Here is a 14,305-nt window from a genome sequence, read left to right as displayed (position 1 = left end):
TATTAATAAATACTATTGTACTTTATTGTATGCGCAAAATAAGTACAACAATGATTCAAGCGTACGAAAGCGTAGCATCACAATAGTCCAAAATACCGGAGGCAAATGCAAAGAGGGGAGGAATGCAAAAGAAGCGACTACGAGGGAAAACCACGGAATCGAGGGAAAGAGTCACGTGTCCGGAAATGATACGATTTATACGCCGAGAAACGGCCATCCTCCGTTTTGCTGTCCCCAAAGTCACCATTGGAAGCTCCCAAAGCAGTATGAATCGCGTGCGAGTACGTGCGCGTGGCTATCAAGGATTCAGTCGCGAACGAAAGGGATCAAGGACGGGAGGACTCCTCCGCGGGGACCCACTCTCGCTCTCTGCTCCATATCGCCGGCAGCAGCGGGACGAGACGAGAGCTCCATCCTGACCTCCCGCGATCGGTGCGAATCCGCGTAGTCTCTCACGACTATGCGACCTCTCCTCCGAGAACGAACTCGCCGGAGAGTTCACCCGCCGGTTTCTCCTGCGAGTTCCCCCGATCCTCGTCTTCTAGTCTCTCTTCCGCTCCTCTCCGTGTCGCGCCTACCTACGCATAATGTGCGCACACGCCCGTCACGAAAGGGAGAAAACGCTCGGCCACGTGGAGGAGAGCCGGAGGTGGTAGTGTAGTAGTACGGCGCGAACGCAGGAAGAAGAAAGCACGACGAGAAGGAGGACGACGAAGGAGTACGAAAGGAGGTGGAGGCAGGCCGGTATAAAAGGGTCTCGTCGCGGCGCCTCGTCTGTTTTAACACTCTCACCGGGCCGCTCGGTGGATCGATCGGACACGCACGATACCACGATCGTCATCGATCGTCGGAAGGAAGGAAGGAAGGAAGGTAAAGGATCGTCTCACGGACACCTCGCGGCTGCACCTTCCGGGAGGACGTGGAACAAGGAGCGAGAGTGACAGAGAGCGAGAGCGAGGTGAGTCTCCCAAGGATCCCGAGTACTCCTGCGACCGGATACTCCTCAGCCAAGTGGAGAGAATAGTGCCTTTCGCGCCGCAGGAACCATTGAAAACGGTGAATCGATCGGCGGGACACCCACGAGACTGACGCACGCCGGGGAGCTTCGAATCCGAGGCGATCGCTTCGATCTCGAAGGCTCGATCCTCGCTTCGCGCCGGCTGAGTGATAAACATATACAAGTGCACGACGCTCTGGTATCAGTGAGGCGGCCGGTAGTCTACTCTTCGTGTGACGTATGTTCGCTGTGCGTACTCGCCTCCCCGTGGGACCTCCCCTCCCACGAACGTCGCGAACCCCGTCGCGAGTTCCGCTTCCGTGAAACGTAACGATGTCGTTACTGGTGAGAGATTAGGAAGAAGAGGAAGTATGTAGAGTCACACATTTGCGCTGTCTCTGCTCCCGCCGCTATTTCAATAGAAAAGTTGCTCTCACGTAGCCTTCGCCGGCCAAAGATAACGGCGAAAGTGCGGAGAGGGACACTCGGTAGAAACAACGAGTCCGCGAGGATTTCAATTGTCGGTGCATGAAGAGCCGATAGCACGGTAGACGTGATGTAATGAAGAAAATTAAACTGAATTTTCCTCAATATCGGCTCGTATTTAATATCGGGTACGATGAAGTTCGGGGTGTCGAACTCTCAGTATCGTAAATTGACCGCGAATTAGAGACTACAACTATCGACAATTCGAGTAATTTCGAATGAAAAAGAAGGAGGTATTCATTTTACGCTATGATCGAGATGTTTTTAGCGCTTTATTGAAATTCATTCATTTTGCCGAGTCGAGTGAACGACTTTTGCCGGGTCAGCCAATCTCGGCTCGACCTTCGCCTCGAGTCAGTTTTCAGTCCGCAATCCTCGAGCACCTGTCCACCTGTCCTAGTCCGATCCACGAGCTGAAAGGCGTGACTTCTTACGGTTGATCCTCCGGTTGGGGTACCGTAACGCGTTAGTCGTCCCGATGCTTGAGCGGGTTGCGCGCGTAGCGGATCATCCGCGCGAGCGATCGTGTAACGCGCCGGCCGTGTTGGCGAATGTCGAGCGGCCGGTTTCAAATCCGACGGTCATTAATCCCGATTTTCCTTACGCTTACAGAGCCATGAGACTGGTGGCAGTGCTGACGTTGCTGTGTTGTCTGGCGGCAGGGACGCTCGCCTCGCCAGTGCCGAAAATCGCCGATAGTAAGGCGTCGACGCAGAATGCCGTCGAGACCGGCAGGCAGGCACCGGCGGCACCCGCCGCCGTCGCCGACGACGACGACGACGACGACGATGACGACGACGACGTCGATCTAGATATCACCGGCGACGACGACGACGACGATGACGACGACGATGACGAGGACGACGACGACGACGACGACGATGGTGATTATTTCGAGCGCTTCATCGAGGACATACTTGGAGGTGAGCGCTTCTTCATTTCGCATTACGCGTTCGCTCTGTCGCACGTTGCTTTGCTCCAAGCTGGAATACTGTTCAGTATTCCGCCCTTGTCTGGAATATCGGATTATTTCGATGGAACGGGGGCAACGCGAATTCCTAAGATTGGCTAGTTCCCGCTTGGGTGAGCCAATGTCAATGTTATGCGCCATGATTATAGGGATACCCTTTTAAAGCTAAATGTGTCGTCCCTACGAAAAAGGCAGGAAATATCCGATCTTCTCTTTGTGTTCTTGAAATGATTAATCATTCCATCGATTGTCCGGATATTTTAGAGAATATTAAATTGATAGCTTATCCCAGATCTTTGAGGCGATGTCTTTTTTTTACGTCATACGGAATCGAACGTTGTACGGCCGAAACTCTGTTAACAGAGTTCGTACACGATAGTAAACTTCCTCCCGGATTTATTCTCGAAAACGTCGATTTCTTTCATGAAACTACCTCTACATTTAGAGACACTTTGCAGTGTGTCGGAGATATTAATTTTTTATCGCGGTATCTTAATGTTTAGATAAAAAAGATTCTTTTTTAAATCTGTATTTACCTCTGTTTAGACTTATTTTTGATATCGTACACTAAAGTTTGTCCCGCGAATAAAGATTATTATTATTATTATTTGGTTTTTTGGATCGTTCACGACGATTTGGAGAGCGAAAGGCCCGATGTCGGGTTCTTGGTGATCGAAAGAGATCAACTCGGGACGAAATGATCAAGAAGATCGACCAATCGGCATTTGTTAGGGTCGAGGTGGACGAGAAAATTTCAGCAGTAAGAAAATTCACCGTCCGTAGTCGGCTGTTCTCCTAACGGTCGGAGAACAATCGACCGACGATTGGTCAATTTCCTTTCTGTTTACGTTTTCCTGTGTGCCATCCGAAGGAAGTTTGTCTTTCGGGGTCTTCGTGTTTTCAGCGGCGCGCGTCGATAGCTTTATTCGCATTTTTACTATCGATCGGTGAATCACTCGAGAAACTCGAGAAACCATTTCACTGGGAGGCCGAATGAGGAGAACGATGAATCGATTTCCTTCCCTTTCTTCGGGGATCACGGGACGCGTCGTGTACGATCGAATTCCTTGCTCTCCGTTTAATCGGATGCATTCCGGGCTCCACGACCGATACGCGCCGTTACGCCAACACGAGGCGCTTTGAGTCCCCGAAGATATTTATAGAGTATCTTTCTGTTTCTTTTCCTCCGTCTCTCTCCCTCCCTCCCTCTCTCTCTCTCTCTCTTTCTCTTTCCCTCTCTTTTCCGGTATTCACGCACCGTAACGGTACAGGATGCTTCGGCTCATCGAAATTAACATAAATCGACAGCGATCTCGGTTCGGGAAAAAATTTCTACGCGCTACTTCTTCGCATTGACCTGAATACCAAAAGATAATCCGAGTCCTCGATCCTTAAGCCGTCCGTGTTTCGCTTACGCGATGCGTCGCACGAATCCGTGAGAATTCGCGAATCGGCGAGAGCGCTCGGTCGGCGCGCCTCGACGAACTGTCCTTTCGGTGATGGACATTCTAAGTTATCGTTTGTTGCTGCGCTGGTATCCCGTTTCTCTTCCCTCCCCTTTTTAGGGGGAGATCACTCACAGCACGATCTCGATGATGCAGTCGCGATGCGGCTGAAACCTGTTTCGATACGAGACGGCCGTACATATCCGATATAAAACTGGCTCTATGTCCTCTGCCTCTCGGGTTACCCGAGTCCTCGACCGTTTCTCGAAGCACGCTTCCACCCGGAGAGTTTTACTTCACCCGTGCATTCTTCCGAGTATTTTCACGAATCCGCGTGCCCCGCATGCTCGACACGTCGTTGAATATCTTATGCAAATGTCTCTTGCTCCGCGAAACATGCGTGTAGGTTGCGACTCGGATTCCGGTGCGCTTTGCACGGGAATATCGCTCTTGCGCTATGCGACGCAATCGCCGTCGCAATTTGCGTCCAAGTCGAGATTTACAGCAACCGATTGATCCCTCGATACTCGGCTCTTAATTTAACTCAATGTAAAACGACGAACGGCATCTCCGAAGAGGCGCGGAACCATTGAAATCGCATGTCGCGTCTTCGCTGTTCGCAGAGGACGACGACGACGACGACGATGACGAGCCGGTGGCAGTCGCGCCGATCACGCCCGCGGCGCCTGCCGTGGTCCAGCCGCAGCCTCAGCAGCCGGTGGTCGGCTCATCGCAGCAGATACCCTCGGCAGTGGCAGCCGATCTGAGTCAGGGCGTCGAGGAAGCCGCCGAGGACGCCGCTGGAGCCGACGCGGCTGGCGCCGAGGAGGACACCAGCAGCTACGAGGACGACGAGGAGATCGCCGAAGCTCAGGCCGCGTCGAGCGTGCACGAGCAAAGCCTCGAAGGTGCCGAGTCCATCTCGAAACCGGTAGTCCAAGTGCCACCGGCCGCCGTCGCGGCCGCCCCGAGCGACGACGACGACGACGACGACGACGATGACGATGAGGACGACGTCGACCTGGACATCACAGACGACGACGACGACGATGACGACGACGACGACGACGATGACGAGGACGACGAGGTGGATGACATCGCCAACATCGCCGGCGCTAGGCACGCACGTGAGTTCAAGGGCAAGACCAAGAAACATAGCGCCGTCGTCGGGCACAAGCACGCCCGCAAGTCGCGAAAGCCGACCGCGCTCGCCTCTCCCGCGTCTTCTTCTTCTTCTTCTTCGCTTCCTTCTTCTTCTTCTTCCGCGTCGAAGAGCGTCTAAAGCCGCGCCGCGAACGGATCTTCTTTCCCGCGAGTGCAACGCGAGCTACCCTGCCGGCGACCACGTCGCGTTCCTCTCGCGGCCACCGCGAAGCGTACCCGGTCAGCACGAACTTCCGGGAGTCCGGCGAGAGGAGGACGGTCTCGAAGACGGAAGTTCGCGCTCTCTGAGTAGATCCGTTCGGCGAGGAAGTCGTTGCACACCGTTGACGATCGTCTTACCCCGATTGACGCCCGCAGGCCCGAGTCTAACGTTAGTTTATTTATTATATTTATTCACGACAATACCTCCACACTCGAGAGTCGGTCGCGGGTCGCGTCGTGTACACGGACCGTCCGAATATCTCTCCGTCCGTGGCGTACGTCGCTCTTACATCTCTCTCTGTACTTTCCCGTCGAAGCCTCCCAATCCCCGGGTAAAACGGAACATAATAATGGCGTGAAAATGACGTCAAGTTAACGGGAAAATGACTATCAATTTCCGCTTATTTTAGCATCATTTTTCTCGTCATCTTTATTCTCCGTTCTACCTGGCACGTTTCTCAACCTCGCACCCGAAGCTGTGCAGAAGTGTGCAACGAACTGTGTAGTCGAGAGTCACAGGCTCTCGAGAATCGCGCACGCTTCTTTTCTTCCGTCACGATTCGCGCGCGTCACGTTCGTTCCTTCGCGAGACACCGCTTCAGCACACTCTTCGGCCACACAACGCGAGGTAATGTAGTACTCGTGTCGACTTCTCTCTGATTAACTTGGAAAGTAGCAGTAGTTGTTGTTGTTGTTGTGTCACGACCGAGCATGACGGAGGTTCTACATGGGAGACACTGATACACGTGCCGAACCGAACGCAAACGTTTCGAGGACGTCCCGAAGACTCTCCCGGAGACTCTCCCAGATGTCTGGCTTGGTTGTCGTCCTTGATCCATCCTGTGGATAATCCGAGGGATTTTTCTAACAATTGAAACGTCCCTTAGATAGCCCATTTGGATGCACGAAATACGTAACACCTAATCTTCCCAATATCTTCTTTAAAAGCACTCGGCCACTCCGGGGTTTTCGTGTCTCGAAATGTCTTCGAAACCTTTGCGTCGTTCGGCATAGCATCGAAGCGCTTTGGCTTGGCGATCTCACGTCACGTAGTTGCCCCTTTTTCCAACACTCACCACTGACATGCCGTCGATCGAACGGATGATCGTAGAAACGAACTAAAAGGAAGAGAGAGAGAGAGAGAGAGAGAGAAAGAGAGAAATGAGGAAAACAGCGAGAAAATGCATGTAAATGCGAAAAAGAACGAGAGAGAGAGAGAGAGATCATCGGTCTCGTCTACAGGATAAGCGACAACTGATATCGTCCACCTGAGTGGAATTAGAACGGGAGATCGATCCCGTTCGGTTTTCACTCTCTGGAATTAGCGATAAGACGTTAATCCGGCAGAGAGACGACAACATCTCCCGACGTGAGATCTCTCATCGGCAATCGCGGGATTTGGAAGCATGCGATCGTCCTGTCGAGTCTCATAATCGGCCGTCGCGACAGTCTCGTCAGAATCGCCTGTCCTCTGCCGAGTTAAACGTGACGTCGACATAACGGTGACGATTGTCCCGCACGCGCGACCTTATCGGGAGTTCCATCACGACACTTCTCTATTTAACTCTAGACCAAGACTTGTACAGAGAACCATTGTCCGTTCTGGATTGCAGAGAGAGAGAGAGAGAGAGAGAGAGAGAAACGAAAATACAGATAATTTATTGTTTTCGCAAAATTGTGTATGTGTGTATGTGTACCGTGTCTCTTTATTTCATTCACCATTTTATCGTGTTTTTGTGTCCAGATACTCGTCGCGCGCTCGTGTGATCCGCGAGGAAAAGAGTTCTCTCTGCCCTCTTAGCTGAGAAGTAAACGCGTCGAGTAGTAAAAAAAAAAGAAAAGAAAAATCTCTGTCTTTCCTCTTCTTCTTCTTCTTCTTCTGTTTTATTCTTTCTCTACGATCAGGACTAGAAATCGCGACTCGAGTCTCAACCGGATCGACTTCCGACGCGCGAGCGGACGTCGGAGAGAAACGTCGCCGGCGAGAGCCGGAGTTCGCGAGGTCGGGATTCGGGATCTCGAACGAGCGAGATCTACGAGATCTACGGGGACGGCTTCGATCATTGGCGGATTCGTTGGGAAAAGGGCGCCTCACACCGTGCTCCTTGAGCTTTTGCTACGTGACGTGTGGCGAGCCGCCTGGCTGTTCGAGTGCACGACGATTAGCTTCTCTCCTTCACCGCCCGTACTTGAATTAGCTTCGTACCCACTTGCTTTCTTTGCCTTTCTTCCTCCTCTCTCGTCGTCCGTCTCGCGATCGTAGACCGTAGAAAGCGCTCTCTTGCCTGCCAAGCTGTCGCTTCCAGTTTGTGTTCTGGTTATCCATGTTTGGTAGATGAACGCGTGTTTGGTGGACGGTTCTTGACAATCGACTGTAACAACGTGTACCTGGACAGAATAGCACGATACCCTCTCGAACGTATCCCATCCTTCACCCTAGTCCCCCCTCACCTCCCGTATATGCCTTTGGACTCCATCAGTAGATATAGAATTAGCAGTAGTTAGCCACTAATACATTAGCTGATAAGTAGAGCTAAATAGTTGATAACTAATCGGTGGAAAGGGAGGAAGGTGGAAGATTCGAAGCGGAGAGTGTCCTCGTGGTATCCCCGAGGACGACGGTCCGGTGATCCTCGCACGGGGCAAAATTTTTCGCTGGCACAGCAAATGATTTGTCACTCTAATCATAGCGAAAGGATTGATCAAAAGTATGAATTGCTAATAATGCGAATGAAATCTGGCTATAACGGCGAAATCATTTATTCCGTGTAACAAATCTTTCTCCCCTTTCTCCGTGCGTGAATCCAGTCGCGGGGAATAGTCACCGTGCGAATCTTTTTCCTTCCCTCTCCTGTCGTAGCGAAACTGCAAAAATGAAGTAATCAACATCGTGGCGACGTAAGCGAGCTTCGACTCGCGCGCGAGTAGCTTTTAACCGAGAGGAATTCTCGAACGAACCATCACGCCACGGCCAATTAACTTTCTACGTGACTACCGGGTTAAATCCAACAAAGGTGTGACCGCGTTGAAATTTTTCCCCGGCTTTCACCGCGAGCAGCCGAAAAAGAAACGAGGCCACCGAGAGCCCGAGCGATACCACGGAAGAGACTGTGGTCATGACCGCGACCCTGACTCGTTGCCGAACATTATCGCCGTCCTTCGGTTCTCGTCACGAGACCAGGCCTGCGCCGATGTAACACGTCGCCGTTAGTCCTCCGGTCACGCGTGCGGCTCCGTTTCTCGAAGCCCGAAACTTGGAAGAAGAATGCACTCGGGTTTCACCCGCGAATCGTGTCGTCGATCGATGTCGATTTTTGCAACAGACGATGAGACTCGAGGAGGTTGTAAGGCTCAGTGTCGTGTGTTCAAATAATTGCATACGTTTATATATATATTTCGAATATCACTGTAAACTACTTTACATTACTGTATTTTCAAAAGAAAATAGTTAATCACTCTGAAATGTCTGCCCGCAAATCTCGAATGCCACAGTAGTTTTTCACCTTAAAATCTGATTTTTATAATTTAGGAAGTATCAAGAATAGACATTTAAAAAGCACGCTAATCTCAAGGAACACGCACGAGAAGCGTCGACTTGAATTGTAAATATCTCAGCTTTTGAGTGATCAATCCCTTCTCTCCGATGGCGGGTTAGGTAATATTCCGGTGTATATATAATGCAAGTCTCATTGAATTCTTATCAAACTCATTTCGCCTTACAACCTCCTTAAAGAAGAGAGCCGGATAACTGTGCCGAGGCAGATAATGCGAGCAAGGGTATTCACACGATTTCCACATCGATCATAAGGCTCTCTCCAATTTTCCGTGATATTTTCGTCCGTTGCATTTCCGCTGCTTGCACAGGCCAGATTCAACCTTTACCTGTTACTTCTCAGAGCCGGTTTTATTCCTCTCATTCCCGGCTGTCCTGCGACCTGTCGTCGATGCTTTAACGAGCGTCTCGACGGTTCGGTGCGATCGAGTGTCCGAATAAATACGAGACGCACATGGCTTCCTCCGCTGTGCAGCTACGAGAACCTCGGCGGAAGCGCTTTTGCCGAGTGTTGAAAAGTCGGACCGATTGCGTCACACGGGCAACATTTTCGAGTGCACTCGGCGCGAAGCGATAACGAACGCAGAACGGATAACGGATGTACGATAATGAGTTATTATTATCGCTCGTTATCGGGGATCGCCTCCGGCCGAGCGGAGGTTCGAAGACGGCCTAATGCCGCATCTCATAAGTAGACGGCCTTGATATTGTCCGTGACACGAGAGATTTTCATCAGGCGGCGTCGGCGTGCGCTCGATGAAAGTGTGCTCGGTGCGTACTGCGGGTGCAACGACCGCGGGGGGAGAGTTTTTAGGTGGGCACGCAGGAGATCGGGGCCCGGTTGTTGGGTACGTAAACGCGCTCGCTCGCTCGTACGGCTAGATGGGTCTGTAGGTGAGCGCCTGTAGGTAAGAAGGAGGTCGTGACCCAGATCGGGTACCAGTTTGGCCGCTCCGACGGATTCCGATATACCGTTAACATTGTCGCCGGCGCGTTGCTCTAAGTAGGCTCCACCATCGCGGCGATGTCGACTTCCTTGTGAGGTAGAGCCGGTCCGAAGCGACGGAATGCGTTTCCCTTCATTAAAACCCAGAAAACGCGCCAGCTGGCGGTGAGGCATCCGAGAAGGCGCGTCCCCGCGTTGGTCGATGACCCGGACGACACGCCGAGGTGACCTCGGCGGGAAGTGCCTTTCAAGGTCGCGCGCGGAAGAGCCGTTCTCTTTCTCGTCCGTCCCGATTCGGGTCGCCTCGCGTCGAATCAGGTCGGCCGATACTCTTCTCTCGCGGAAGAAGACTTGCGAAGTTAGCTGCCGTGGCTGGCTGCCTATGAGATTCCTCGCGCTTCGGATTAACGACGCGTGAAATTCGCGTTGAAGAAAGGCCGCTGGGAAGTCGGGAACATCGCCGCCGGGCGGGCGAGGGGTAAGCGAGACCGATGCGACTCGTCGCCGTTTTAGGTGGCATGTCCGAGTCCGAGCCGAGCGGCCACGTGCCGGCGATCTACGTGGCGAAATACAATCGCTTCGTGGATAACATCCTCGGCAAGATCAACAATATCCTGCGCGCGAATTACGAGCCGGTGACCGTGCGGCTGACGAATCCGAACGCGAATTCCAAGTCGGGCAAGGGTAAGGGTAAGCCGAAGAGGAAGGGCGGCACCAGGAAGAACGGTACCAAGAAGAGCGCCACGAGGCCGAACGCAAGCGTCACCGAGAGGAGCGACAACGAGAACGTCGTCGAGGTACGTCCTGGAGGCACGTCTCCGTCGGCGCGATTCTCGAGAGTCGTCGCAGGTGTGATCTTCGTTCTGTAATCCCGCGCGTATTCCGTACTCGTAGAAGCTAACGCAGACCACCGAGTCCATGGTGACGCAGGCGGACTCGACGGACAGGGAGCCGATTACAACGACGCTCGCCACGGAGGCCGGCGTGAGATCCAGCAACAGACGCACCTCCGGTAACAAGGGCCCGAGCAAGAACCGCAAGCGGACGAAGAACAAGACGAAGAACACGAGCAACGGCACGGGAAACGGCGGTAACAAAAACAAGGTGAGTAAGAAATGATCTTAATCATCCGATGAAACAGACAGGCTCTGAGATTTACGTCAAACCAACCAGATCGATCTGAGATCTGACCCATTGATGATTGATTTGAAATCTGCTTCTTGACGTAAATTGGAGACGTCAATTAAGACCTCGAATCGAGATTAGCAAAATGAAAGGTCTTTCCGAACACCGGATGATATCTGTACTAATTAAATGCCGACGATAAATCAAATGAACGCAATAACGGATTCGAATTAATGATGCGTCACTCGAAGTAATAAAAAAATTATGAAAAAAAATTGATCGACGTTGCATTTGAAAATGACGCCAAAAGTTTGGGCAGTAATTTCAAGTTTAGATCGAAAGTTATTCCATTTTAAAGAAGGTTGTAAAGTGAAATGAGTTTGATGAGAATTCGATGAAACTTGCACCATATGTTGAAATATTATCTGATTCATTGCTCGTGCAATTAAAAAAAGATTAACTATTCGAGTGCTAAGTATAAAAAAATTATATTTTCGTATTTGTAATATTATGTATATATGTCTACCTCAACTTCATTTTAAATTAACATTTATTATTTACGTAATGAAATAAATGTGTAGGAATTAATTTTGCGTAATAAATACTAAATTTATGAATGGCCTCCTTGATACCTAAAATTACGGCATTAATGGGTAACACACCTTTAACCGAGGAACAAATTCAAGTGAATTTGAATTGAATTTGCAGAACAAATCCAAGAACAAGCCAAAGGCGAAGGCTACCTTGTACGGGCTCGCATCTCTGCAGAGGACGGGCGACGTGTCGGTGAACATGATGAGCGATCACACCACGATCAAGACGAAGTTCAGCCTTGGCCCGCTGGTGCTGAAGGTCGAGAAGGAATTCGGCAGGGCCGCGAAAAAAGAGCTGAGAAGCGCGACTGCCACCACGGCCGAGATGTCCGGCAAGCTGAGCTTGCGCGTATTGCACGGCGGCGCGGCGACCTTGCATTCCATCCGGGTCTTACAGCCTAAGCAGGTACGTCGATATTTCTGATACGCTCAAGAGTAAGAGAATCGTGTAAGGAGAACCAAGCCTCGTGGTTGTGCTAATTTTGTTCATGCAGACTGCAATTGAGTCAAATTAAAGGGAAATCGAGTCATCAGTCAAATATCTGACGTACGCAGAAAAGAAAGTGCTAGAATCAAGTAAAACAAAAGAATGAAGTAAAAAAGCTAGAATCAAGTAATTACCTGTTTCAGCCTTTCAAATCAAGTAATATTTGTATCAATTTAAGTATATTTCGATGACATGTAATAAATACTTTAACGTAATAATATTTTCATTTGTAAATAAATGCATATAAGGAAATTATTCTTAATTTAAGAGAATATTTATTACAATTATGTAATATTTCGTTTCCATTGGAGAAACTTGCATATTGTACATAGTCAATTATATTTCTACTGCTAATAAATATTTGCTAAGGAGTATCCATTTTATCACTTCAAGTAGATCAAATAAACATTACTTGAATGTAGCACTTTTTTTCTTTCAGTGTAGAAATTCGAAAATTTCGCAAACCAAAGTGAACTTAAAATTGGAAACTATAAAATCTTATAGCTGTATGTTTTCTCGACTATTGCGGACATTAATTTAACCGCATAATACGAGCAATTCCTTTCTCTGATGGAAGATTAAGCAAGTCATACGATAAATACGAACGATAACGTCCCGGGCAATAAAGATTATATATAAAATTATATATAATTTAATAATCATATAAAATTATACATAATTATATATGATCATACGTAATTTATAGATGAATTTCGTTTCTATACGGTTACATAATTATACATGTTTACGCGTGTTTACATCGTGGGCAGCCATAAGCATAAGCATTTACTTCGATTACACTCGTATAACAGTATTTTCCAGATGTAGGACGTATATAATTACATATGATCATACATAGACGTATACAAAATTCCCATATAATCATTTTTTCCCGGGATGTCGCATCAGTTTTATGATCGTCCAGTTGGACTAAATTTCAAGCTCGTTTCAAGCAGGAGATTGAGAGAACACTGAGATTTCGCTGCGCCGGGAAAGAGAGCGAGGAGAGCCGCGGATTATTAAAGCCCGTACATTTGCTCGTCAGGTCCGGGTGGAAAGCGCGGACGACCACGACCGGACGCGGGAATTCGTGTGGAAGAGGTCCTCGCATATCGCCCATTTGGTGTCGCAGAAACTTTCCTCGGCCACCAGGTCGATGCTGCGGCCGCCACCTGTCGCACCTGCCGCTTAAATCGCAAACGCCGGCGGTACCATACGATCGCGATTCGACGCGGCGCCGCGCTTCGCCGCGTCGATCGGCCGGTCGTTTTCTGGTACAAAGATGACGGCGTTGCCATTTGTCATCATCGGGCACGATGCGAAAGCCGCGCGCTCGTCGACTCCGGCGGATGTAACTGGATTCGTGCTGATAATATGGCGCGACGATCGTCACTTTTCACTCGAGATAATGCGAATGAGAAGCGACACACTCGCGGGAGAAAGTAACGTCAAACAGGATGCGCGCGCCATGTCCCCGCGGCCGTGACGCATTTTTTTTTTTTTTTACTAAACGACGTCGGATCGTCCGATCGGCGAAATTCGACGATTGATTTCTCCCTGGGAAAAAAATCTCTCGAGGGATGTCGCTTCGCTCGGGCGATCGATGCGGCGATCGCGGGAAATCAGAGAGAGAGACTTTTCCAAGGCAAGATAAGCTTATTCGGAGAAAAGGTGACTTCGGGTAGACTCTATTTTACGCGAATTCTTCATTTTTCTACAGCGTAGACGTAATTAAGTTGTAATATCGTAAGCGGGAAAATTGTGAACCGCCTCGACGGTCCGGCTCGATATTCTTTGCCAGAGAAAACTTCACTCCAAATCGTCCATGCGCAATTGTGTTCAAAGTAAAAGTCTGACATTTCAAAGTAATACAGTAGAAAGAGAGAGAGAGAGAGAAAGGGAGACAGAGGATTCCACGTTGAACCGACTTCACATGCTCGACCGTACATACCTTATTTATTTATTTATTATTTATTTATTTATTTGCCATAGCTTGTAATTCGCTTTCGGAGAGTCTGACGACATAAAGATACTTACAGTTTAATATCGAGGCAACATAGAAACCAAGCCGTTACACGAGTTTAGGTATTTAGATGAATGTAAGGATAGCTGTTACGAGATACATTACAGAATACAGAATGTGTACACGAACAAAATGTTGCGTCGATCAATTTCCCACCGGTCCCGGAAAAAAATCACTTGCTTCGACAAAATAAAGAGGAACCCTGTCCCATTAGCTGCGCTCGGACGACGCAAGCGATCAGTGAGCGTTCGGCGATTATCGGTGAGCTTTGCTGTTAGATCCCCAGAGTTCAGATCAATTACATCGACGAATTGA

General features: G+C 49.6%; 1 protein-coding gene across 1 annotated transcript; it reads left to right on the top strand.

The window, feature by feature from the left end:
* Window positions 1–885: 885 nt before the first annotated feature.
* Window positions 886–13,159, top strand: LOC106743208 (ELMO domain-containing protein E-like). The gene is made up of 7 exons (XM_014616838.1): window positions 886–958; window positions 2,096–2,406; window positions 4,522–5,082; window positions 10,276–10,559; window positions 10,657–10,866; window positions 11,596–11,886; window positions 13,013–13,159. Exons 2-7 carry the CDS (start codon window positions 2,100–2,102, stop codon window positions 13,157–13,159), a joined length of 1,800 nt encoding a protein of 599 aa, XP_014472324.1. The 5' UTR covers window positions 886–958; window positions 2,096–2,099.
* Window positions 13,160–14,305: the final 1,146 nt, after the last annotated feature.

Source organism: Dinoponera quadriceps, unplaced genomic scaffold, assembly GCF_001313825.1.
Source record: "Dinoponera quadriceps isolate SergipeBrazil2010 unplaced genomic scaffold, ASM131382v1 scaffold616, whole genome shotgun sequence".
In the NCBI taxonomy this organism is placed as follows: Eukaryota; Metazoa; Arthropoda; class Insecta; order Hymenoptera; family Formicidae; genus Dinoponera; species Dinoponera quadriceps.
This window is presented reverse-complemented; position numbering and strand designations above follow the sequence as displayed.

Coding starts and splice junctions, on each gene's coding strand:
- LOC106743208 (XM_014616838.1), top strand. CDS start 2,100: ATGAGACTGGTGGCAGTGCTGACGTTGCTGTGTTGTCTGGCGGCAGGG. Junction 2,407..4,521: donor CATCGAGGACATACTTGGAG/GTGAGCGCTTCT, acceptor CGCTGTTCGCAG/AGGACGACGACGACGACGAC. Junction 10,867..11,595: donor ACGGCGGTAACAAAAACAAG/GTGAGTAAGAAA, acceptor TTGAATTTGCAG/AACAAATCCAAGAACAAGCC.